At 40.1% G+C, this 26,598-nt stretch overlaps 1 protein-coding gene across 1 annotated transcript in view; it reads left to right on the top strand.

The window, feature by feature from the left end:
• Positions 1 to 22,155, top strand: part of SNRK (SNF related kinase) — a 39,821-nt gene extending 17,666 nt beyond the window's left edge. The window contains exons 4-7 of the mRNA XM_030969885.1: positions 9,675 to 9,816; positions 12,720 to 12,932; positions 13,995 to 14,129; positions 18,620 to 22,155. Of these exons, the coding sequence (XP_030825745.1) occupies positions 9,675 to 9,816; positions 12,720 to 12,932; positions 13,995 to 14,129; positions 18,620 to 19,838 (1,709 nt within the window). The 3' untranslated portion in view covers positions 19,839 to 22,155. The remainder of the gene's footprint in view (positions 1 to 9,674; positions 9,817 to 12,719; positions 12,933 to 13,994; positions 14,130 to 18,619) is intronic.
• The last annotated feature ends 4,443 nt before the right edge of the window (positions 22,156 to 26,598 follow it).

Here is a 26,598-nt window from a genome sequence, read left to right as displayed (position 1 = left end):
TTTGCACTTAGATACTGTATGGAATGAGCTTGAGGCTGGAAGGGTGCTGGAAGTGTGATACTTGGCTGCTTCCAGTATAAGGTGTGCCTCCCCTTCTGTTTTGCTTGCATGAGTGCAGAGCTACCCCTTCTCCTGTGCTGCACTCTGCTGCGTGGCTGGCTCTTTGATGAACTGACTTTTATCAGCTAACTTGACAGAAAACTGTTAGAAAGCCAAAAACTGACAGAAAAGCTGCTCTCTGCAGGCTTAACTTCTGCCGGGTTAGCAGAGCTGTTTGTTCCCTTAGGATTGAGTGGAAGAGGTGCTGCACAGGAAGTGAAGGGAAGGAATATTGAGCTTGGAGTAGAGTTCTGGGGGAGAGGGGTAGGACCTGTCTCTTGAGTTAGCAAGTTTAGGTGATACCAGCTCTGCCTGGCTCACTTACTTTCCACCTTCTGTGTAAGAGAAACTCTTTTGACTGAAATTCATCATCATTGCCAGTCTATTTTTAGGAGAATTGTACACTCTAGTTCTTGGCTTCAAATGTTTTTTGAAGCAAAACAGAAGCAATTGATGTGAGTACTAGGTGTATTTTGTCCTGCTGTCTTCTCTAGTGTACCGGTGTTAGTGGCCAAGCTTTTCTGCCTTCACTTTGCTTTGCTGTGTATCTCATGCTGTTGAAAAAACTGAGTCAAATCAGAAATTAACTTTTTATACTTTTTAGAAAGGGCAAATGGAAGGAATTGGTTGTAGAACACTTTCAGGAAGTCAGGGTCTTGAGGATAACAAAGCATTTATGTCCTGTGGCATATTGCATGCCGATAGTGAAGTTTATTTTTAATGAAATAGGAATTCAGTTTTCATGCAGTTTGCTATCCTTTGGTTCCTTTTCTTTTTTTCCATCAATCTAATTACTGTACTGACCAGAAACTATTTTTAGTGCTTAAAATTGAGGATGTTACATTGCAGGTGTTGGAGCCTTGCATTCGGAGGTGGAGCTTTGATGTGATAGGCTGCAGTGAACAATGGGAATCTGTGATCCTGATAACTGCTCAGTAAATCTGAGCAAGCTAATATTTATGAAGTATAATTTATGTTCTGTTCTGGATTACTTTAGGCAAAAGTTTCCACGCATTCACCAGTAAACTGCTGGGTGAAGCAAAGAATAATTTATCCAAGTGAAACTACAGAGAAGCTATCAAGATAGGCTTCAGTTACTGCTATATCAGCTAAACTGTAATTTAAATACAGAGATACAGTCATGTTGCTGTGCTCATGGGAGAACTGTTTTCATAGTATTTCAAGTTGCTGTTGTGCAGCAAGGTTTCGTTATGATGAATACATCTCCACAGCCAGGAGCTTAATTTCATGTATCTTTCAAACAAGTACTCAGATTAATTATTTCCAGTCTGTGGCTGACTAATTTGGCAACACAGATCTGGTGGGACCGAAATCAGTGGTGTACTACCTAGTTATAAACCAGATGCCCAAGTTCTGCATTCATGTGTAAAGCTGTATTCAGATGTTAATTTTTTCTAAATAAAATACAAATTATGCACTCTACAGCTATAATGTGTAGGAAAAGATAGTCCATCCAAAATCATGAAGAATTTTTAAGATACCAGAAGCAAATTATTTTTATATACCAAAAAAACCCAAAGTCATTGCAGTGAAACATGTGCAATAGCTGTATGTGCTGTATAGACTTTGATATGTCCAATGATTTTGAGAACATATTTTATAAAGAAGAAAACTTCCTTTTAACTAATTAATATTGGGGTTTATTCTGGCTAATTATTTTTTGGAGGAGTAGTATTGAAATTCATGCAGAAAATGTTGGTTTAGTTTGTTTTTTTAATATAGATTCAGTAACTTTTTGTGGCTAACCAACATATATCAGAGGAGATAGAATATATTTTTAAATGCAGAACTGATGATTCGGAGTAAAACAGGCTATTTTAGAATAAAGGAAGGCATGTGATCAGTAAGACCTTTCAGTGGTGGTGTTTTCTGTTAAAATACTGAAACTTGAGATGTATTAGTAACTAAAAAAACCAATTGTTTTTATTTTAGTGGTTTTACTCAACCAGCAAAACCCATGCTATGGACTTCAGGGAAAAATCATGAAATCATGAAATGGTTTGAGTTGGAAGGAACCTTAAAGACCTTGTATTCCCAACCCTCTGCCGTGGGCAGGGAACCTCTCACCAGAGCAGGTTGCTCAGAGCCCCATCCAACCTGACCTTGAGCACTGACAGCAAATGGGGCATCCATAACTTCTCTGGACAGCCTGTGCCTCACCACCTGGACAGTGAAGAATTTCTTCCAAATATGCAATGTAAACTTGCCCTCTCTCAGTTTAAAGCCATCATCAGCCTCTGTCCTGTCACTCCATGTCCATGTGAAAAGTCCCTCTCCAGCTCTTGTCTCCCCAGAGCCTTCTCTTTTCCAGGTTAAACTACCTCAACTCTCTCAGCCTGTCTCCACAGGAGAGGTGCTCCAGCCCTCTGATCATTCATCTTCATGGCCTTCTCACTGCAGCAGCTCCATGTCCTCCTTATGTTGGGGCTTCCAGAGAATGAATACTGGCTGCCAGACTGAATGAGAATAGGAATCACTTCTGAAGATAAGACTTAGTTACTGATGATTGTGTCTTAGTCAAGTGAAATAACTTAGAACAGACTGTTTCACCAGACAGATAAGCTCATTAGGGAAGTAATTTGCTAAATGCCATTTGCTATTTATGCTCTTTTTTTGGAGGGACAGGAAGGGAAAGGAAAAGATTTCCCTTCATTCTCCTGTCTGCTATGTGTACTAATAGTAATATAGATGGGATTTTTATTGCTTTAAAACAAAGAAAAACCCCCGTTCTGCATGTTAATTTAAAAATGTTAGCCTTGATTGTGGATGTTTTCTTCCTCAGCCTTCAGCAAGGGAAAAATAAATGCCATTTTACAAAGACAAAAAAAGTTGGGTTAACAGATGGTAGCCTCTCTCTGAGAACTGGAGAGGTCAATATATGAATTTATTCAAAGCCTTTTTCATTAAAAATTAAACCATGAAAGAATAGTTAACTCAGCTAAAAACTGAGTTTCTATGAAAAAGTAATCCTTATTCTTTACTCTTACACTTGAAATTTTACTGGTCCAGTTTGAGCATATTCCAGATTTTTCAGTAGTCTTTGCACATGGCAGTGTAAAAATACCTGTGATATATCGAAATGCTGAACTCTTTTTTCACAATTATTCTCTACCTTCTTACTACTGACTTTATACAAGGGATGCAGCTTTTTAAGATTTTTAGTATTTCCACTTATACAGTAGTGGAAATACTTCTCTTACTCTCTTTTAGAAGCACAAGTGTATCAACAAGCACCATTCAAATGATTCACTGGTATGATACTGGCTTTTATCTTTTGTACTGTTGTATATAATATTTTATCACTATTTTTAGTAGAAGTCTCATTTTCTGCAGTGTTTCACCTGTCATTTGAATTTTTACTCTTAAATTGTGTTTTGGTTCTTCAGACAGTTCTGTGAAGCTGTGCTATACTTTGAGTATTCATTCAGTTTCCCTCAGCCTATTCTGTGAACAGGTTCTTTAATTCTAATTTGTAACAAGCATGCTCGCCACTTATCCTCGTGAGCTGCCAGCCTGTACCTGCTCCTGAGCCCATCCCAATTCCACCCTTCAATCCACATGAAGTAGTTCACAACGGGGTTTTTATGTCTTGAGCTCAGAAGAGCAGTCTGCAGGTCTCCAGTTGCTCCCTAGCCCTGAATATGCCCAGAGTGCAGAGATACTGATGATCTTACAGAGATTTTTTTCCTATCTAGCTTTGCATACAAGAACTAGGTGTTGAAATACAGGTGTGTTGAATCTCTTCTAAGGCTTGTATTCTGCAGGTTTCTATGGATTGGGCTTTCTTCATGAAATGTGCTCCGAAGAGGTAGCAGCAGCAGGGGGAACATTCTTCAGTGCCTTAACACAGTGGTTAGAGTAACTGCCCATAATCCTGGAAATTGGGGTCCATTTCCAGCCTTCGTTTTTCCACAGTCTGTTTGTTAATACCTCTGTAGGGGCAAAATAAACATGTAAACAATTCTGTCATCTCCATAAAAGTGGGTTTGTTTCCTTCTAGCTTAAGTGGCTCCTAGTAGAAAATAACTATGATGTTTAGCTGTTATAGTAAATCATGTGAAGAGAAATTTATAAAACCTGGCTAAATTTACTCAATATTACAAGTCACTTTTGAAGAAAGAGACTTTATGTAGAAACATACATCTTATCAGCTGAGCAATATACACTGTAAACTGTTGAGCAGTTCTAAATTTAAGTTAGGGCAGAAAAAAAATCAACCCTTTTCCCATCAAGGTCTGGAATAAACAACTTCAGTAAGTAGACTCAATTTACATTATGTATGTAAATGCAAATGTGTCTATTCCAAAATGAGTATGGATTTTTCACTGCTTAAAATCACAAGTTCATATAGCATATATAAAGTGTGACAAATGCCTGACTTGTGAGGAACAGTAGGAATTTGAGGGAATATGAAGGTGTCACTTAAGTTGTAACTTACTGAAGTCCTAAGTACTTATTTTAGGAGAAAATCACAAACTTCAGAAAGCAGTAAGTGACCAATGAAATGGTGAAGCAGATGAATATGGATAACCTTTGTGCAGTGTGCGAACTTGAACGTGACAGATGTTTGACCACCCTGTGTTCAAGACAGGCGTAGCACAGACAGCTAATGTTGTAACTTGGTTTCTATGGCAGTGACTTCATATTATGTAAGGAAGTTGCATATATACAGCCCTGGTTGTCATGGTTCATGGTCCTTTTCTGATTATTTAATGACTTGGAAAACAAAAAAATATATTCTCTACTGCAGCTAGTTACTACTGCTTTTATTCTTATTTTATTCTTTGTCATGGCAATGACAATTTCAAGTTAGCCAATTTAAAGGCTAAATTGTATCTTGAGATCTTCACACGACTTTTGAGAGACCTTGATTTTGGCTACTGCAGATTAGAGCTGTGCCTTCCTTTACTATAACAACTTGAAGTTTTGCAGGTGGTTAAGAATGCTAAATGCATGCAGCATGTTGGGCCTAATTTCTGCTTTTCCATCAGTTTTCTAAAGAGCGCAAATTAGATGACCTTTGAAAGACAGAAATAAGCAGTTTGCATAAAGCCTTCATCTGCTAATTCCTGGTTACTAGAGTAGGAAAAGAACTTGAAATTGTGAAAAATAAATTATTGTTTGAATCTGCACTTTAAAGGTGGTCTCTGTAACCCTTCTCTTCCTTGTGTTCCATCAGTTAAGGGTCTCAAATCTAGAACTGGCACTGATACTGATTATGACAGGACAAAGCTCTGGTAATGAACACTGTTGTATATGGCTTTGTGTATTGCTTGGGGAAATACTAAAATGTGGTAAATATGCTTACAATAAAGTAACCTCTGATTATCCTTTATTAACTTCTCTAAGACAACCCTACTTAAAGATCCTGCATCTTTCAGCCAGATTACACTATTCTAGAATAGAGGAATTCTCCAAAATGAACTGTGATTATTACATTAAATGGGTGAACAAAAATTGTATGTTTAGAGAACAAAGCTATATATTTAAGTGCTTTTGCAGTATATTTTCAAATTTTTGAATTTTGAATTCGACTGAAAAATGTACAGCTGTGTTAACAAGAGCCTCATTAAAGGTGGCATTGCATCAGTCATCTGGTTGGTTGGCTTTAGTTGCATGAGGAGTTGCAAACAATTGATGTGGTCTGCTTAAGCTGTGGCACAGAAAAGGGACAAGGAATCAACCCCTTGTTTGGAGAGTTTGCATGTGAAAGGGCAGGACAGAACTCTTGAATGTGTTCTCTTAGTACACTTGCAGACATCCAAATGGCTCTGCTTCCAGAGATGAGAGGCTTGCTATAATATGGTATTGCAGGGCTTGTGAAGGTGTTGCTAAGATGACATCTGTCTTGTGACATAACAAGGTCTGCACTAAGCCTCCCAGTGATTTTTCAGTGTTACATGTGGATTAGACTTTCTCAGGCATACTCTTTTCTTGCTTCCTGGTTATTAGTAGACTTCTAAGTTTTGCTGAGGCTGCTCAGCTTTGTCCATGACACTGCAAGCTGAGTCATTTTAGTCACCTTGGCTGTAGGTGCAATGAAGTTGATCTTTTTACAGCTGCAGCTGTAAAAATAGGCTGAGAATAGAAGCCATGTAATTGTTTCTGTCCGGTGTTATTTCTTGCTAACATCAGAATAAACATCTGCTATGCTGGAAGGATAACAAAGTACACATTTGTCAGAAAAGTATAATAGGAAGCTTTGCCTGTAGTTTATAAGAGTGAGGTAAAGTGTAGTTGTTGCTGCTCTAGTGCTCTTCACTGAGAGGCTAAGAATATCTACATAATATGCCAAGGTTAAATGGTATTTAGCACTATTTTTAGTTTCTAAAAAACTTCTGCATACACATTATTCCCTTTTAGTGTATATTTTGTGCATTAAACAGAATTAGTGATATACTGAAATACAGTAGCAGTTCAGTGCATGATTTATATTTCATTATTAACCAGAGTTTTTGTTCTATTTTCATACAGCTGTATTAAAATCATCTCATTTTACTATTTGCAGCTCTTTTTATCAGGAAAGACCTATGGGTACAGACTGTAAAATAAAGTAAATAGTGAAAGAAAAAATACACAAAGTTCTCTGTTATGTGCTGGCTAATCAGTAATTACTGTTTTATTTGTCAAAACATAAAGATTGATGTCTAATGGACATTGCATAATAGCAAGCAATAGTGGTTTGGGGGTTTTCTTTGTATTTAGACAATCAGTTGGATTTTGCTTCTAAAAAGTGCTTTTTATTTTCTATTTTTATGAAGTAAGTGTGCATACATGTTTATCTAAATAACTTCTGGAAAACTAAAACAGTACCTGTTATTACACATATCCTTTCAAATTGAAATACAGCAAAGTGTATGCATGGCCCAGAGAAGAAGCCATGTGTGTAAAATAGAAAATAAATTAGAAAGCTACCCTGTAATGGAAAATACTTAACTATATGTTCAGTATCTGCTCAGTGCAGTTGAAACTTCAAGGTCTGGTAGAGTTTCCTGTATATGGTAATTTCATGGAACTTTAATTCTTGTCTTTGGTTGCTGTCTTTTTCTCAGGATTGTCCTACTGTTTTTAAGCTTGATTTCTTACACTGCTGTCTTTTTCCTTCTGTATAAACTTCTTATATGCTTATTTTTAACTAACAATTTAATTAGATTGCTCCCCTCCTCAATACTTTTTCTCTTGGCTTACATTTAGCCAGTATGTATTGCTTTATTATAGCAAATGTAGTTTGTAATAATGAATATTATGTGGGCTCTTGTAAAATACTTCATGCTAAAAGGACACAGGAAGCATCATATTCTGTTGTGGTGAAGTATTGAACAGAATACTAGGATAGGTCAAATCACAACATAGATCTTAGACAAAGTTAAAAATCCAGGAAGGATAGTGATAGCCAAAAGATGACTGGTCACAGAAATGCATAAATTCACCTGTCTTTTGTGCTTGTAAAAACCTTATGTAATCTCTGTTGTGTGATGGGAGATAGATAATACACCAAAACTGTATGGCTGCATGGAAACTAAACAAGCAGAAAGACAACAAGTAACTTTACAAAATTAAAGGTAGACCTTTTAGGTGAAACTGCCTCCTTGTCTTGTGAGGGCTTTTAAAGTCCTGCATTCCTAAACATCGCCTTTCTGGCCTCAAGTTATCTAAGTACTAAAGTACTTAGTGAATCTGGAAACACGGTGATGATCATGCTGAATTTGCAGGTATGCATGATATGGTGTGCCAGCCTCAAAATGCTGAGTACCTACAGGATTGAGGCTCTAGTGAGCGTAGCAGAAATCCAGTAATTGTCTGAGTTTAATAGTATACACTTAGAAAATTAGAGCTCTAAAGAAAATTACCATGTAGTGTTCCTATTCCCCTGTCAGCTAAACCATAAGAAGAATAGGTCATAACTACCAAAGTGAGTAATTGTTCTCAGGATGAATCTGTGTGATTTACTTTATTAAATAAAATTGTAGCCATCCTTCAGCATGAAATGCACATTGAATATTTTGAATGGACAAGATGCAGTTGAGAAGGTAGTTTATGTGGATCCCTCTTGCAAGTCTTTCCAGGAAAAAGCTGGTGTGCTCTGTGTCCCAGATCACTGCTGGCTGCCCTCCCCTCTTTCCCCTGGGAAGTGCCGGCCCGAACATTTCTCAGCTGTTTGGTTTTACTGGGTACAGATCTGTGACATATTAAGGGTTTAAGACCCAAAATTGCTGCTGAAATTCCCAGAGCATGGAGTTGTAGCAGAAGTTTAAGATCATCGAGGTTTTATTAAGCATATATTGGAGCAAGTTATTTATTTTTCTGCTATATGATGCATTTCTTAATATTTATGCTTCCTTTATTGAATGCAGTGACACTCATTAAATATTTTCTCTTAGGCAGGCTCTTAATAAAGATTTGAACTAAATATTAGCTATTACACTGAGTAGAAACCAACTACAGGACTTCATGGCCCAAAGTGCTTCTTTTTCATCTTTTGGTATGCCATTCCACTGGGGAGCAAGAGAGTTGTTAAATGTTTATTTTACACAAGCAGGAATTAGAAGGAAACAAGAAGAGTCCCAGAGTAGTAGAAATCACCGTTGATTGTTATGTTTGGATATTTTTTTAAAAACCCCAGCACCCAAACCCACTACTTCGTAGTATCATTGGTCTAAGAAGCTGGTTTTACATAAACTAATTTAGTTACTATTGGAAGTGCCACGTTTTAAAGCACCACAACATCATTGAAGGAAAAACATAGCAAAATCAGTCTTATTGAAATAAGTGAGTTTCTTTGTAATTTCTTACCTCATTGAGTTAGGTGAGGGTTGGTCTCTTGCTCCAAGCAGCAACTGACAGAATGAGAGGACACAGCCTTTAGCTGCATCAAGGGAAATTTAAGTTGGATGTTTGGAAAAAGTTTTTTACTGAAGAAAGAGTGATAAAATACTGGAATGGTCTGCCAGGGGAGGTGGTGGAGTCACCATCCCTGGATGTGTTTAAGAAAAGACTGGATGTGGCACTCAGTGCCATGGTTTAGTTGAGATGTCAGGGCATGGGTTGGACTCATGATCTTGATTCAGATCTTGAAGGTCTCTTCCAACCCAGTGATTCTGTGATTCTGTGATTCTGAGTACCATGTAAACAATGCAGAGAACAGTTTATGCAAGTCCTTGAGAAAGGAATGTGCTTTGCATTCAAATCTCTTGAATAACCTGTGTCTACTTGTTATCAAAAGGGTAATGAATTCTTGCCTTCTGAGTGACCAGATTATTTTCAGCTCTATCTAACACTGCTGTCAAAAGTGTTAATGCATCTCAAAGTGTTATGCATCCTTGAAGTAATGCATTTTGGGGTTTTTCCCCCTTCAAAAACTGTAAAAGCTGTCAAGCAATGGAACTACTGTGTTTTCTACTCAGTGGAATTGCAATTTCCCTAAGTAATGCTCATAATGAAAAGTGCAATAATCACCCCATAATGCATTTTAAGAATATTTCATGGGTTGGATAGTAATTATGTCTGTATCCTCAACAGTTTGGGTTTTTTAAATATGTACTTTATATTTGCAGATATATGGAGTTTGGGGGTCATCCTGTTCATGTTAGTCTGTGGACAACCACCATTCCAAGAAGCAAATGACAGTGAAACTCTGACTATGATAATGGACTGCAAATACACAGTGCCACCTCATGTGTCCAAAGAATGTAAAGAGTAAGTAGAGTACTAAACAACTCGGAAGCATTCACAGAAGTGGATTTGGATTACTTTTGGGACTTCCCCATACTATATTATCAATGTGTAGAATATTCCTTGATACTCTTCCTTTTAAGTCACTCAGTTGTCATGCATTTTATAAAGAATTGAAGAAATTACTCAGTACTGATTGGCTTTGGCCAACTCTTTCACTGGACAAATTACCAGGTGGTGTTGAGATTATTCTGTCACACAGGAAGATACTGCTGCTTACCAATTTCTGTCCAAACAACAAGTTACCAAAACCTGTCACACAGCAAGTTTTGCTCATCTCCTACTGAAATTGCAACTCCAAATTAACATCCTGGGCTATCAAGGGAGAAAAATATTTGGTCTGGAAATACCATATCCATTTAGGAGTCATTATTCCTTTTGATGTGTTTTTCTGCAGTGTTCACTGGAGCCTTTTTATTGATATGTTCCAGTATTTCCCATGCTTCCCTATTGGTTAATGACCTTCAGGCCTTTAAATATATATCCCAGTTGCATCATTTAGACTATTCTAAAATGTTTGTTGGGGTTCTTGAATCTACAGTAGAGTATCTTTTAATTTTCAATACAGAGAACCAGATGCCTTTATAAATGCTTGAAAAATGCATTTGGTTCAGTCAAAAAAACTAGAGTAGCATCTAGAATTCTGTTACTTGCCAAAGAATGAAGTTTTTTACAGCTGTGGTCATGATGACTATTCTTTTCTTTACCTGTCATCTGTGTAGTCCAGGAGTGTAATGCATAACATGGTGAACAGCATCCTGGCCTGCATCAGCAACAGTCCGATCAGCAGGACCAGGACAGTGATCCCCTGTGTTCAGCACTGGTGAGGGCACATCCTGAGCCCTGTGTTTGGTTTTTGAGCCCTTGAGAAAGACACTGAGGTCATGGATTGTGTCCAGAGAAGGGCAGTGAAGCTGGGGAGCAGCTGAGGGCGCTGGGATTGTTTAGCCTGGAGAAGAGGAGGCTCAGGGGACACCTTACTGCTCTCTACAACCACCTGAAAAGAGGTTGTAGCTAGGTGGGGTCAGTCTCTTCTCCTAGGTGATAAGCAATAGGATGAGGAAATGAGGTCAAAGTTCAGATTGGATATTAGGAAAAATTTCTTGTCAAGCCTTAGAACAGGCTGCCCAGGGAAGTGGTAGAATCACTGTGCCTGGAGGTGATGATGATTCAAAATAAGTGTAAATTTGGCACTTAAGATGGTTTAGTGGTGAGCATGGTGGTGCTGTTAGTGGCTGGACCTGATGTTCTCAGTAGTCTTTTCCAGCCCTAATGATTCTGTAATTCTGTGCCATAGCTGGTGTTCTTGTCTTGTCATTAGCACCCTCCAGTAACATGGAAAAGCTGCTCTGAGCTTGAAGAGCTTCACATACAGGAAGAGGTTTAAAGTGCAATACAGGAAGAGGTTTAAGAGGGAGCTCTTATCAGTGAATTGTATCGAATCAATCTCTTGAGATGCTGCATCGTGAGGCCAGGAAACTTACCTTTTGCAGCCTTTTGCTTAATATTGCAGCCTTTTGCTTGCCAACATTGATTTGCTTGCATGTCCAGATCTGCTTTCTCTGTACAAAGCATGAACAATGTACAGCCAGTTACCCAGGTCCTCTATATGTTGGGTTTCCTTAGGGAAAAGACTCTGGGAGTGCTTAAACTTCCTTCTTGGAGTGAAAGCATTTGTGGATTGAGATGCATGAACAAGCTTCAAGCACGAGGCGCATGTGCTGCATTTGTGCTGTTTTACTACAGGAGTAGTTTAAAAAAAAAAGTCAAATTAAATATGGAGTTTGTTCTCTTTCTGTCATAATATTAACAAAAGCAAAGAAACTCAAGGCTCCCATGTCTCACCCTGCCTTTCCTCTTGGGTAAGGGTAGAGACCGCAGCTAGTAAAAAGAAACGTTATTTTTTTTTTTACTGTAGAATTTTTTAAGAAGGTTCGATTAACCTCCACTTCTTAAATCCATACATCATCTCACACAGAAAGAAAAAGCAAACAAACAAAAAACATTAAAAATTTGTGATTAACAGTGTGCTTTGTGTGTAGCCTTGCAGTCAGAAGTTGCATGGTATAGTATATTTAGTGGAAGAAAAAGCACTATATGAGAACTGGAGAACATGTTGGAGCAATAGAGTTTCTTTGTAACCTTGGCAACAAAAACATATATCCATATTTGTTGAACAAAGCCAAAAATACTTCCCTCAAGAATCTTCCATGTATAGTAAGTGAACAGAGATGTGCTGTGCTAATGAAGTCTTCTTTCTCTGTTTACTTGGGGAATTCATGCACTTTCTTTCCAGCATTTGTAAAATCTCAGTATCAACTCATTAGTAAATTTGTCCCTACATCATCCCAGAGAGTGCACTGGTCTGTTGAGGTTTTTTATATGTGGGTAGAACAAATCACAGTTTTTTTCAAGGATACCGAAGACTCAAATTTCTGATAGTTACTTCAGAATAAAATATTTCTGTTTATCTTACCATTCCATATACTTGTTCACAGCAGCAATAATAAAAGAATCACATTTCTCTTACTTTACCAATTGGCTGATAGGCCACCTGTGACCTGTAATTGCCCTATAAAAACCTACTAAAAGCAAATAAATGAGAAAAATCAGGTGAATTATCCAAGTACTGTAAATGAAAACTGTGTAGTGTTTATGGTATTTATAGTTTTAATAAATTGTTTCAGTTTAGCAGTATTTGTAATGTCTTTGAGACTAAACAGTTTCCCATCACATTGTTTACTGTGAGATTTCAGGAGATCTGTGTGACCTGACAGCAGAAAATGCCTTCCTAATGTTGCTCTTGCAACAGCTGCTTTTTTAAACACGTGTGTGCATTTTTGTTTAGATTTATTTTTTATTCACAGTCTAATTACACGGATGTTGCAGAGAGACCCAAAGCGAAGGGCATCTTTGGAAGAAATTGAAAACCATGCATGGCTCCAAGGAGTTGATCCATCTCCTGCAACCAAATATAATATTCCTCTTGTCTCATACAAAAACCTGTCTGAGGAGGAGCACAACAGTATAATACAGCGCATGGTTCTTGGGGACATCGCAGACAGAGACACCATAGTGGAGTAAGTCGGCAGCGTCCTCAATGCACTTTGTTGTGTGCACCTCTTGGTTTTGATTCAAGAACATCCTGAGAACCTTGGGCACTTTGGTGTTTAAATATCAGGGCATTCAGTTAATAAACAAAGTATTGCAGTCTTGCTCTGTGATAGGATATTTACAGAAGTACTTAAGTATACCCAAATTTAGGAGTAACTTCAAGAAAATGTGTTGGAACAGTGTTTTGATTCCTGCAGTAGCTGTCTTGAGTAAACTTAAATGCTTTGGAATCCATGCTTGTTCTTCATCTCTCATGCTTATTTGAAGGGGACAAATTCTAGCATTTTCCCCTAGCACATTTCCAGTGTACCTGAATCTTTGTTAATTTAAAATATTATTCCCTATATCTATGTAATGCATAATAGTCACTGTCACAGAGGGAGCTTGCTAGAAAGCCACATAGATGCTTCTAATAGAATAATACAGCCAAATTTCTAAAATATTCCCCAAATTGAAAGAGGTCTTAAATATTTTTTCCTTTTTTAATGTGTTCAGCAGTTAAAAACTGTGTATGTGGAAGGGAGAGCAGCAGTCTCACTTCCTAAGCTTTTAGCTGTGTAACAGGGGCAGCCTTTCTGTTACAATGTCTGAGTGATGCTTACTGGTTTATGAACTTATTTTTGCTATAAACTCAATGTGACAGCCCTAAAATAATGAAAGTTTTGTTCCATTTGTTGCATAACCAAATACTGGTACTTTGTGGTTGCATGTGCCAGTGGGAGAGCCTATCATTGGTGCAGAACATTAATAAAAACAGTTATCATTTAAAGAATGTGAAATAAAAAAATAATTTCTTTTGATGGATGATATTCTAAGGATGTCTCCTCCCAACTATAGTTGAAATTGCAGGACTTGTTGGCTCTTTATTTTTAATAAAATTAAGGCATGCTTGTCAAAAGATCAGAAATGGGTAGTCCTGCTTTCAGGCACTCTTCCTGCTATGGGAAGCACAGCAAGCTGCAAGATGCATGTCCAATTGTTAGAAACCACTGATGGATGGGTTATTTCATGTTTTGTACTTTCCTCAGGGCATTGGAGACTAACAAATACAATCACATCACTGCTACTTACTTCTTACTAGCTGAAAGGATCCTGCGAGAAAAACAAGAGAAGGAAATTCAGACCAGATCTGCAAGCCCCAGCAACATCAAAGCTCAGTTCAGGTGAGAATTTAGGAATCTAAATGGCTGGGAGGGGTTTTGGTTTTTTTGGTTTGTTTTTTAAACTGTCTTAATGAGAATATTAAATTTCTCAAGTACTGCTTTCTTGAAAACAGTAAAATACTCATTGCAAATTTTAAATGTCTTCAAAGGGCTGAAGACACTTCAGAAACTGTTCAGAAATCAGTTGCACATAATATTTTCAATTCCTACCCTTCTCAAGAAATGACAAGGCAATTTGAAGTCTGTACCTAAAGAAGCAAGTTTTCACACCTCCTAGAAAAGGGCTTGTTCATTGACCTTCAGCTCCTCATACAAATTGTGTTATGTAATATCCTTGGAGAAAAATTAGTTACATAATCCATAAACCTGCTGATATGGAATTAGTTATAAATGAGAAATCACTCTAAATTTGACCTGTAGGTTATGTTCTTTTTCATGTCACTTGCTGTGCCTGTTGTCTATGAAAAATTATTGAATTTACCATTTCAATCAGTCACTTAAATATACTGCAATAGATTGGTTTTGTTTGACAAAAACATGAATTAAAAAAACCTAATAGTAAGGATTCCTGAGATTTTCCAAGCATCAGCTTGTGATGCAGTAAAACTAAAAGGAGAGAATTGGGCTTCTGGCATCTAGTTGGTATTGCTATGTTCAGCCAGTTCATTTGCTCTGCAGGCAGTTATCAAAGCATCCCACATTCTCAGTTACAGCAGAATATGCTTTAAAAAAAACCAACCAACCAAAAAGAACCCACCAAAACCAACCAACCAAAATACCCAACCCAAAAGGCAAATATATAGTTTCCACTTGCACATAGATATTGGAGGATTCAAGTTTTGAGCAGTTATTTTTCTTAAACATTGTGGTTTTTATTTCCTGAGTTGAGTGTTAAACTATCACTAGGGATCTGCTGGTATTGGATAAAATATTCGTTGGCCCATCTTGACAATTGTCCCAGTGAAGCTGGAGGAGGTACTGAGGCATTTTCATTAACTTTCATCCTGTAACCTCCAGTCTTTTCAGAAGTTGCCTATTTAGGTAAAATACTGGTAATTGCTACTAGCAAATAATAATTGTTAGTAGATAATTTATTAATGAGAAAAGAATACTAAGTGTTTGTGCTGATGTTTAGCACTGCTAACTCCAGCAACACCTTCAGTGTTGTTTATCTGTATGATTTAGAGAAAAAGACTAAATAACTTGTTCATTCCAAAAGTTTCTCTGTGCAACTTCCATGCAAAGTCATATGTGAAATCATTTAATAGGAATAAATGCTGAGATGTCCTTCTGGTGCACAGTCATAGTTTTCTTTGGCCTAACTGATAAAAGTAAGATACTACTACCTCAAGTTAAATGTAAAAAAAAATGAACACTTGTTACAGAGTAAGGACACAGACTTGGGAAAACAGGTTCAACTCTCCAATGGTTGTCACCTTGGATTCAGGCTTGAGATTTTAGAGGCATCTCTTCTGAATGCCATTCTGTCTCCCTGAATTAGGAGTTGATGCTCCATGAATGTTACAGGTGGGAATGCAGTCCCACCGGGGGACGACAAAGACACTTAATCATCATTCATTCAGTGATCACTAATGTAGGAAATTTTATCTTAGGTGGTTGCAGGTACTTGAGAAGAGTTACTGTTGCAGACATCTAAGGGTCTGCAGACATAAATGGTCTGGAGCTTGGTGTTAGAGAGCTCACCTCTGTTACTTTGACTCAGCAGTTCTCTCATGATGGATCATCCCCTCATTTTCATGTCAGCTTCTTTGAAAAAAGAAATCCTATCAAATGTGCCTAATACTAATAAGTATTACTTATAAAACAAATTACTCTAGAGGAAGACCTGGAGTTCACCTTCAAATGGAAATTCTAAAACTATAAAGTTGGCTTTTGAATTGCTTGGGGTTTTTTCCCTCAGTGTCACTCTTACAGTAAAGAGCAGCTCTAGTTATATAAGAAACTGGAACAAAAAGTTCAATGAATCTAAATTATTATATGAATTAGTAAAGTTGGAGTAGCTGTAGCCTGCCCTATGAGTACGAATTTTCACAACAAAGACATCTGCACAAACTTGGGAACCCTTGCTCTTATGGTCCCAGTAGCTGTTCTTTGCCTCCATGATGGTTCTAAATTCCAAGTGTTTCTATAGAATGACCTTATAGAAAAGACAACTCAGTAGTGCATTACTTTGATTTTGAGACCTCAAAATATTTTAAGAAAATTAATTTACTTCCAACCTGCAGCTTGTTTTCTGTCCCTCTCTCCCCTCAGGCCCGCTGGGAATAAAGGGAGAGGCAGAAGGAAGGCAAACATGGGCTGCTATGAGAGATAAACATACTGTAGTGAGGAGGTTTATTGCCTGGCAACTACAGTACTGTAAGATACTATATTTGCTCTTTATTGTGACAACTACAGAACTCTTCCTATTTTTGCTGACAAACCAGTCTGTTCTTTTAGCATGGCAAGTTCCTGTAAGATTGAGATCTTCATTTTCTGTCATGTTTGTAGTTATGTTTCTAGCGTATTTAAGTCCTGTTTGTTAATTACAGGCAATTGTGTTTAAAATGCACAGCAGAGCACAAGTCATCAGCAAACTGGGCCAGTGTTTCCCAGCATTTCTGGAGACAGCTGGGACCTAAAGGAGGGTGCCAGCACGACACCAAGGAAGACCACAGCCCAGGCTTCACTTCTTGTCTGTGCAGCTTGTCTTGGAGCTGCTGGTTTTGTTGCTTCCCTCCAGGTAGAGCTCCTCACTGGAGAGAGGCAGGTGAGGGCCACCAGCAGCTCCCAGTGAGACAGGCAGGAGCCTGCATGACTCCACACAGGGAATGCACTACACAGGCTTAGGAGGTGTGTGGGCAGCCAGGTCCCACTGTTGGAGGGTCCTGGGATGGAGGTTTCTGCCACTGCTGGTTGAGCATAAGCGACACAAGTGCTTCAAAGCAAATCTGCAGCAAGGCTGGGTGAGTTTATTTCTGGTTTTAGTCCAGCCTCCTCCTTAAAGTTTGTACAGCTCTGGAGAGAGGTGTCAGGAGACAACCTGGTGTAGACCAGTATCTCACACTTCAGGGTCCTTTTCTGTGCAGCTTCAGCAATGCAGTCCTGCCACAGCAAAGGGGTGTCTGAGCCTTCCCTCGTCCTTCAGCTTGACCTCCTGACATGGCAGAGAGCAGGAAACTGATGTGATTCTTGTGTCTTTGTATGCAGCTTGTCAGGCAGACACCTGGGGTCACACTTGGTGTGAAATGTTCTCTGCTGTTGTCCTCCTCTTGCTTCTAAACTGGGCCATGAAGCCATGCAGCCCTTTCTTTTGGTACACACAAAGTATGGTTGGGAATGTCTTGTAATATGCTGTCCATATGTGAACAGAGGTCTTTACAACAGCTTTTCATGCAGTAGTGACAGTATTTTTGTTATGTAAAGTTAGGAGATTGGCAAACTTTTTGAAATGAAAGCCAAGAAATGCAGGGCCTATGCTGAGTGAAGAAGTTGAAGAATTGTTCAGTGTTACCATGTTGGTCTGTAGATGTTAGTTTTTTGGATTAGGCTTTTAAAATAGCAAGACTAAAGACTGACAGTCTTTGTTCTTAAATTTATTCTGTGTGCATTATTGGAATATTACAATATATGTTAGGATTTAAAGTTAAATGCAAATCATTAGAGAGTAGCTTAAGATACTGGGGATAAGACATCAACAGCCCACTTGTAAAACTGATGGACACTCATGTTACTTTCCTTTTGATTTGAGCTAATGCTATTACAGTCATACATTTGCAACTTGGATTTACAGTTTATTCACGTGTCATATTCTTAAGCAGCTTGAGTTCTCAATTCATGCAGTTGTGTCATTCCACATTCTCAGCTAAGGACAAATAAATGTATGATCTCAGTTTGTCTGTGTTTAGAATTTAAGGGAACTTTGTAGAATAGAGCTTGGTGAGAATGAGAGACTGTTTCATCTGACTCACCTTTTCAATCTCACTCATGTTAATTCTAACCTAATTTTTATATTAAGAATACTGGGGGGAAAACCCCAGAAGCTTCAGATTAGAAGTAGTTTCCAATACAATCTTCCTTAAGTTGTGCTTGAATAGGCTTCTACCTTCCTCTAGGTACTGGTGGTTCTGTACCAATCTCAGATTATTTTTTGAAATGCAATTATTTCAGGGATTTTTATTGTTTAATTCACTTTCTGAGAGCAGTGAAATCTTAAATTTTGATTTGATAGTAATCAACATAATTTCTAAACTGTGTTCTTGTATAGATGGTTCCTTTCAAACAGCAGCATTTCCAAAGGAATGCACATTCTCAGAGAACACTTCCTTGTGCTCAGTCACTCAGTACTGTTGTTTACAGACATGCCACTCAGCAGCCCAATTTGTGTGTCAGTACTTGTGCTTCTCTGGTGCAGATCTTACACTTCCTTGCAAGTTCTGAAATGCTTGCTGTGATGTAAACTTCCTGTTTATCTTCTATTTTTTATGCAGGCAGTCATGGCCGACAAAAATTGATGTGCCCCAGGATCTGGAGGATGACCTTACAGCAACCCCTCTGTCCCATGCCACTGTTCCCCAGTCCTCACCGGCTCGCACGGCTGAGAACGTTCTCAACGGGCACCGGAGCAAGGCCCTCGGGGATTCCACAAAGAAGGAAGAGATCCCTGAACTGGCCGGGCCAGCACTTTCAGCAGTTCCATCAGTGAGCTTAAAACCCACTACCAGTGGCCGGAAGTGCTTGTTCAGAGTCGAAGAAGATGAAGAGGAGGATGAGGAAGATAAAAAACCTATTTCTCTTTCTACTCAAGTTGTTCTGCGCCGTAAGCCTTCGGTTACAAACCGTCTTACTTCAAGAAAGAGCGCACCAGTCCTCAACCAGATCTTCGAGGAGGGCGAGTCAGATGATGAGTTTGACATGGACGAGAACTTGCCCCCAAAGCTCAGCAGGTTAAAGATGAACATTGCCTCGCCCAGCACCGTGCACAAACGTTACCACCGGAGGAAAAGCCAGGGCCGGGGCTCCAGCTGCAGCAGCTCTGAAACCAGCGATGACGACTCGGAGAGCAGGAGGCGTCTGGACAAGGACAGCGGGTTCACTTACTCCTGGCACAGGCGGGATAGTAGCGAAGGGCCCCCTGGCAGCCAGGGAGACGGTGGTGGGCAAAGCAAACCCAGCAACGGCAACGGAGGGGTGGACAAAACGAGCCCGGGCGATAACAGCAAAGGTGGGGGGAGTCCCTCCGGTGGCTCTGGGGGGAACACCAACACCACCTCGGGTTCCACTCGGAGATGCGCTGGATCTGGAAACTCCATGCAGCTCTCATCCCGAAGTGCAGGGGAACTGGTGGAAAGCCTGAAGCTAATGAGCCTTTGTCTAGGTTCACAGATTCACGGCAGCACGAAATACATTATTGATCCTCAAAACAATCTGTCCTTTTCCAGTGTAAAAGTACAGGAGAAATCAACGTGGAAAATGTGTATAAGCTCCAGCGGAAGTGCAAACCAGCCTTCATCACTGGGCAGCCTGAAATTTTTTTCCGACCAAATGTCAGCCACAACAAACGAATTGGAACGGCTAAAGAACAGGAACTTGAAAAACAATGTGCTACAACTACCTCTCTGTGAAAAGATATCTGTGAATATTCAGCGGAACCCAAAGGAGGGGCTGCTGTGTACCTCCAGTCAAACCAGTTGCTGTCACGTCATTTGACAATGACCTGACTTGAACAGCTCGATTCGCTTGACAGAGTCATTCTTCCTGGTCAGAGCTGTGAACACCTTGTCACGGACCCCCCTTTTGTTGTCTTAAGATTTTTAAGTGGGCTTCAAGCAGTTATTTATTATACTTTAATTTTGTGTTTGCTTGATGGTATGACGATGCATGGTCTTTGCATGCTGCTAGCAGATATGTTTTTCTTTTTCAACACAACAGAATATTTTATTGTGTAATTTTTACATTTATAATTTTACTATGGAAGATCTGGATGAAATTAAAATAAGGATCTGGATCCTAATGTAAATGAAGCACTTAGAAGTTTCATGTTCTGCACTTAAACTAGAAAGAGAAGCTTTTGTTTGCTTATGAAATGTTAATTCTTGTTCTGACCTTCTGTGAAAACTAAAATATGTGATATGTGGCATACTTCTATGTGTCTGAAACAGAACCAAAGCAATAATGTTTTGATGCTGAAAACTCTTCAGGGAGCTTTCAGATGTTCCAAGGCTTGTACAAAGCAAAGATGCACTGAAAATTAGTGATCTTGAAATATGATTTTAAACCCACACCTATTTGTCTTAAGCTATGATATAGATGAAGCTGTGGCTCAAAAATCAAACTGAAAAGATCTTGTTTTGCTAGAGGCAGTTTTCTTTAAAAAAAAAAAGAGGCAAGTAGATTTGTAAGGCAGCTTTCTCCCATAGAAATATGTTAATATTACAAGCAGACAATCTTTTTTAATATAACAAAGGTAAATTATTAAGTCTACTTCTGAGTTTTTACATGCTAACTGAAAATAAACTATTTGTATGAATTACTTTTGTTAGTAGTATATCATGACACTTAGTATTTTAGGTTTCTACCTTGTAAACCTTCTCTGCTGTTCTCGCCTCCCTTCCCTGAGATTCCAGAAGGCAGTAAGGGATGGAAAACCTTTAGGTAATTGGATTCACATTGAAATTGTCATTTACAGTTTTGTTATTACTCTTTTTAGGACTTAAAATACTGCTGTTCCCCACATGTACATCACTGATTTTCCCTCAGTAATGCACTTGTTCATAAAGTCCATTTAAAACAGCCTGTAGGAAAGTGTTTCTTTCACAGCTCTGAGCTTTCCTGTCAGATTTCCCATTGCCATGGCAAGGTCTTGATTTAGAGTATTTCTGTACAAAAGGATACTTTTGACCAGATGAATTAACTTTGTGGAATTTTATTATCTAGAATAAAATATATTGCAGATTCCTAGTTTTGGGAAGGGCAAGAATGTTTTATTTTTTCATGCTGTGCACTGGGTCTTCTAAGCAATGCTAGTGAAACTGGGGGTACTATGTAGCAGCACCCTGGGCAGACCCTGGGTGTCCCAGAGGAGTTTGACACTGTTGAGCATCTTGTAACACTTTCAGAATGGTCAATACCGAGTTTTGTGTCTGCTGTGGAGGGAGCAGAGCACCAAAGAGTGGCTGGGTCAGGATGGCCACAGCTCACACCAGCTCTTGTGATTCCTGCAGGACTTCAGAGAGTCTGAAGTGCATGGGGTGTCCTTCCTGGTGAGCTAAGCTGGGGGCTCTGCTTCTGGAACAAGGCAAAGGGGAAGTGTTCTGCGTCTTTAAGTTTCAATCTCTAGTTGCAGTTTAGTTAAAAGCTACAAGCATAGACGTGTGGGTGAAGCCATAGAACATAATTGCTTGAATTTTTTGAGCAGGGATCTTACCAAGGGCCAGAAACGAGATGTGTGGTTCACAGACAGTGAGCGTAACATCCACGTAGGAGATGAGTTTATAAAGGGCATTGGCAATAAACTTTATTTGTTGCAGCTTTTTTCCAAGTATTGTAAATACTCTTTCCTGATATGTACAGCCTTGGAATGGCACCTTTTAACTAACCCCGGGTGTATTTTGTTTCCAATGTTTTTATATACGACTGTATATATGGTGCTCACTTTAGAACAGCAGTGTTGACCATTTATGCTGCATAGTTGTATTATAGCCTTATAGTTGTGTGTGGCTGGTTGGACCTCTGGGTGTACAGATGTGTACAGATGTGTTAGTCTGAGTGCTGTCCTCTCCCCCTCTGTTGATAGGTGAATGATTGTGCATGTGGTGTACGTCGTGTTATGTCGTCACGTAAAAGGAAGGGCGAGAATAACCACTACATTAAGATACTATTGGACCAAACTATTTAGAGCAAGTAAACAGTTTCTTGTACCCCTTAACGTGTCTTTAAGAGTTGCATATAGTTACAGTAGTGTATAAAGTAAATATTGTGGAAAAACAGTTAGTCTTGTATTTTTCTGTATGTGTGTATATAAAAATATATAAAAAATAATGTACCTCTAGCAACTTAATCTGTATTTAAGATGTGACAATCTTGACACAGAATTTTAAGAGTAGCAATCTAAATAAGCAGAATTAATGAACAGAAGTGTAAAAATTTCTCACCAAGAAAGAATCCATGTGTGTTAAGAGGGTACAGAAATATCAACTGATCTTATTGCTTCTGGCAATGTTTGGCTTTTTCATTGTACAAACATTCATGGTGTGCGACAGAAATGGAAAATCCAGTTAATAAAAGTGATATCCTGACTGATGCACAAGCGCTGACTTGCACGTGGCTGGGGTTTGTGTCTCCTGGCGCTGGGGTTGCAAGGGTGGCACAGGCTCCAGGCTGGTCCCTGTGCTGCAGCTCCTGGGAACAGCAAGGGCCTGGCCTTGGGAGAGCCCAGCTTGGTGTGTGGACGGACAGCCCTTGGTGAACTGCCAGCTACTCTCCTGCCGTGATCAAACAAGTTCATTTGGGCTTAACAGCTGTCACAGTCATTGTCTGCTGAGTTTTTGTCTCAAGGCTGAGGGCGCTGTTCCTCAGGCAGAGCTCCAGACCATGGTTCTTTATAAGGTAAAGCAGTAATGGTAACAATAGAGGGGGGCAGCAATGCCAGCCCACTTTGCCCCACCAGTGCTGCAGTGAGCTGCATGGGGCTGCCTGGGAGCGGGCTGGCTTCTGGCATCTTGTCTCTCAGAGGTGTCTGCTGGTGGCCTGTGGTTGGAGCAGCTCAGCAGGACACTGCTGTGATTGAACTGCTCCTGGAGCACAAAGCATAACCAGCCAGGGCAGGTACGGACACAAGGGAGCAAGGGCACGGAACAGGTTCTGTGAATAACTGGCGTTAAGTGACCACTGCTTTAGGCCAGGGCACTTGTGCAGAGCTGCACCTGCAGGCTTGTGCAGCTGGGAGCTTGCCCTGTCTGAGGAGCTTCCCAGCACTGCAGAACGGGGTGGAGGTGGTAGCAGGAAAGGAGTGGCCAAGGAATTTGCAGGGCTGTGACTGAGGAAAGGCGTAACATATTGCAAGGCCAAGCAGGAACATCTCAGTAGCTGGTAGGTGCAGGTCTGACACTTTTCATGATAGATTTTTTTAAAGGATTTTTTCATTAGCAAAGAAATCCCAAAGCAGCTACCAATGAACAGGGAAGAAGGGCAAGCTGGAAGGTCCTCAAACATCAGAGACACCCCAGCCACCCTGTTAGCCTTTCCCATGGTTAAGCTTATGTGAATAAATCAGAACTGATTTGTTTGTCATTAATTCCAAATGATGACTTGCTTTCAGTAAAAGGTGTTTGAGCAGTAACACCTTGATGTGACTGTACTTGGGAAAGTGTAGCAATGACTCACTTGTTAAGTTGCTGACTGCATGTAGCCAGCCAGGCTCCCTCACATGCATAGGGTGTTTAGAGGGACTGCCCATCTCCAAAGCAGTGTCTCTGCAGTTGTCTTAGGCTGCTCCCTCCCTGAACCACAGGCTATGGCTAATTATTTATTTTTTTAATTGTAATTGTAAGATGAATCAGTTTGGCCTATCTACCAGTATTAAAACTGACATCAATTTCTGCAAGTCAAGAACCCTGTATTAGAGACAGAGTCTTATTACATAGGGATAAAGAATGAGATGCCCTCTATTTTCAGACGTGATGGAAGAATTATGTTGTAAGAACAATGCAAGGATAGGGCCTGAGAAACACAGAGAGGTAACACAGACATTGGGCTCTCAGATGATTCATCTCAGGAATTCATTTCAGCAGGCCCTTGTGTAACACCTTCCTCTTTCCTCCCTCTCACTGCTCTCTCTTGAGAAATAGAGAGCAGGGGAGGCAGGATCTGGTTTTCTCTCTGGGCATTTGCATGCCACATGCCCTCAGCCTGGGACAGGCCCAGTAATGCCCTCATGATGCCAGTGGTGACAGAGGCCATCACCACAGTGCTTTGTATCAAACACTGGGGTGCAGAGAGAGCCTCCTCTCTCAGCACCAGCCTCCAGGGCTGGCACTGAGTCACCAGGCCCTGCTGGCAGCCCTGGCACTGCCACTCACCCCTGGAGCTCCTGGGTGAGGCATGGCAGAGCTGTCCTGAAGAAAGCACATCATAGTAGCAGGCATTGTTCCCAGGGCTTTGCTTACACGAATAAGGAAACAAATTTCTCTGAATGAGATTGAAGATCAATTCCCTCAGGCCCAGGTAGGCTAAAATATCCATAACTGCTTGCCTGCTTACAGAGGAACCTTTCCATGTAATGAGTGTTCTCCTCTTCTGTTCTCCTCAGTAGGTATCTGGAGTCAGCAGATCCCTCTGGGCCACACAATTAGACCTGCACTCACAAGGAACCTGATGAGAGAACTCTTGTATCACCAGCAAGTGGTTTATGAGTGCCCTTCTTAAGAACAGCTTTCTTGGATTGTTATTGCTGCTGCTAAGGAGATTTGTAAAATCCAAGTCTTAACAGACAGATACAGGCTTCTCCCACACAGTCATCTTCCCAAACAGGATGCTCCAGCCTCATGCTTGATTTTCCCTGAAGCTTGAGACCAGAGATAAACTTATATTATGGCTTAGACTCGGGCACTGGCAGAACTGCTGCACCCCCCTCTCTGGTGGCCTGCACTCCTGCAGGGCCCTGAGCCACAGCTGTCTAGAGGTGTGAGGCTCTCTCAGCTGGGTAAGGGACCCTGCCTGGACCTGGGAACAGACATTCAGATTCCATACCTTGTGAATGGCAGCTACTGATAAATACCTTATTCTTTCTGATATTGTCAGATATTGTTCTGATATTGATTTTGGTCAGTGAGATCCCTGGCATCCTACAATATTTACAGGTGCACCTACAGCAGAAAGGAAACAACATCAGGAGCACAGGCAGAAAGAGTTTTTTCTCTCAAATGAGAAATGAAAATAATGCCACCATGAATGTATAAAAAACCCAAAAGACAAAACCCAGTACACCAGACAGTATGAAAGACAGGAACCCCTCTCCAGTGAAAGGACAAAGAGCTGCATACAGAGGAATAGGAGCTAAATTTCAGTTCAGTGACAAAATACTGCTTGGCACTATGAGGGAACATTTCTCAGCAGGTTAAAGCGTGTGTTTTAGGATAGAAACAGTCTCTCTCGTGACCATGTAGCATCTGTGATGTTAAACAAGAGTTCTCCCAGTATGTGGAACTAACTTTAATCCCTATAAAACAAAGGAGTCCCATACTTTTCACACCATGGAAGGTCAGAATTCCTCCATACTTCCTCACTTTCGGTGGAGAAGGCACCTAAGAACAGTATTATCCCTGTTTCTAGATGAGGAAACTAAGCAGAAGTGAAGGGATTTGCCCAAGGCAAAGGCAACAGCCAACATTACTGAAGTCACTGGGTACTTAGACCTCACTAGAGATTTTGCTGTTAATCCACAGAAAACAAACTAAATGGATCCCACAAGGAAAACCACTAAGTCAGTTTTGCAGAAGGTGACTTACTTGTTTCACATGATCACAGTTGACACACGACTTGATTCCTTTTCTAACCCATCTTAGAAAGTTATTCCAGACACCTGATACAGCTGCCATCAGCAAAACACACCAACTTCATGCTCCCAGACCACCATCAATTAGCAAACCAGCAGAATCCCTTCAAAATGGGTGCAAGGTCACAAGAACATACTCCAACAGGCACTCATCCCATGGATTTTTCTTCTCTGGAACTGCTCACTCAAAACCACTGACCAGGCAGTTAAAACTTGAAGAAACATGAGCTACTTCAGACCAAAGTGGGCAGGAGACTGCAAAGATGGGGAGTTTTCATGGAGAACACACTGCCTCCTAAGAAAATATTTGGTTTTGGGATCTCTACAGCACTACAGGAAGGGTGACATGCTTCCCTCAGAGATCCTCAGGGCAGAGCTTGTGCAGCCCCAGCCCTGCCACTGCTTCAGGAACAGGCTATGAAAGCAGCAGCCCATGAGATACCCCTGAAATAGCAGCAGCGTGGGGGACTAACAGTGGGAGAAGCAAGAACAGAGGAACCATAGGTTTCTCCTCTTCCCAGGAGATCAGTCATTTCTTACTGGGTCACACCTGCAGAGCCTGAGCAATCCTAATTTTTAGTTCCAGACAAAATATATTATTTTAGTTTAGTTATATTACTCTGCTGTGGGAGCCCTGTGGCAGAAATCTGAAATGTGCAAAGCAGGCAAGCACCTTAATTATGGCAGCAGCAGATTTTTGTGAACAAAATTCCAGCAAGTACCACATACAGTTACATCTAGCAAAACTGAACATCACAGCAGCCAAAAATAAACTGTCACAAGGTCACAGGAGCAAACACTGTAGATTTTGTCCTATTACTGTCAGGAAACAAAGAAAGATTAGGACAGCTACCTTTTTGTGAAATGCAAGGAAAACCAAATCAGATATTCACTACAAACACAAGTACTGGTATA

This window comes from Camarhynchus parvulus, chromosome 2, assembly GCF_901933205.1.
Source record: "Camarhynchus parvulus chromosome 2, STF_HiC, whole genome shotgun sequence".
Classification (NCBI taxonomy): Eukaryota; Metazoa; Chordata; class Aves; order Passeriformes; family Thraupidae; genus Camarhynchus; species Camarhynchus parvulus.
The sequence above is the reverse complement of the archived record's forward strand: the minus strand, read 5'-3'. Positions and strand labels throughout refer to the sequence as shown.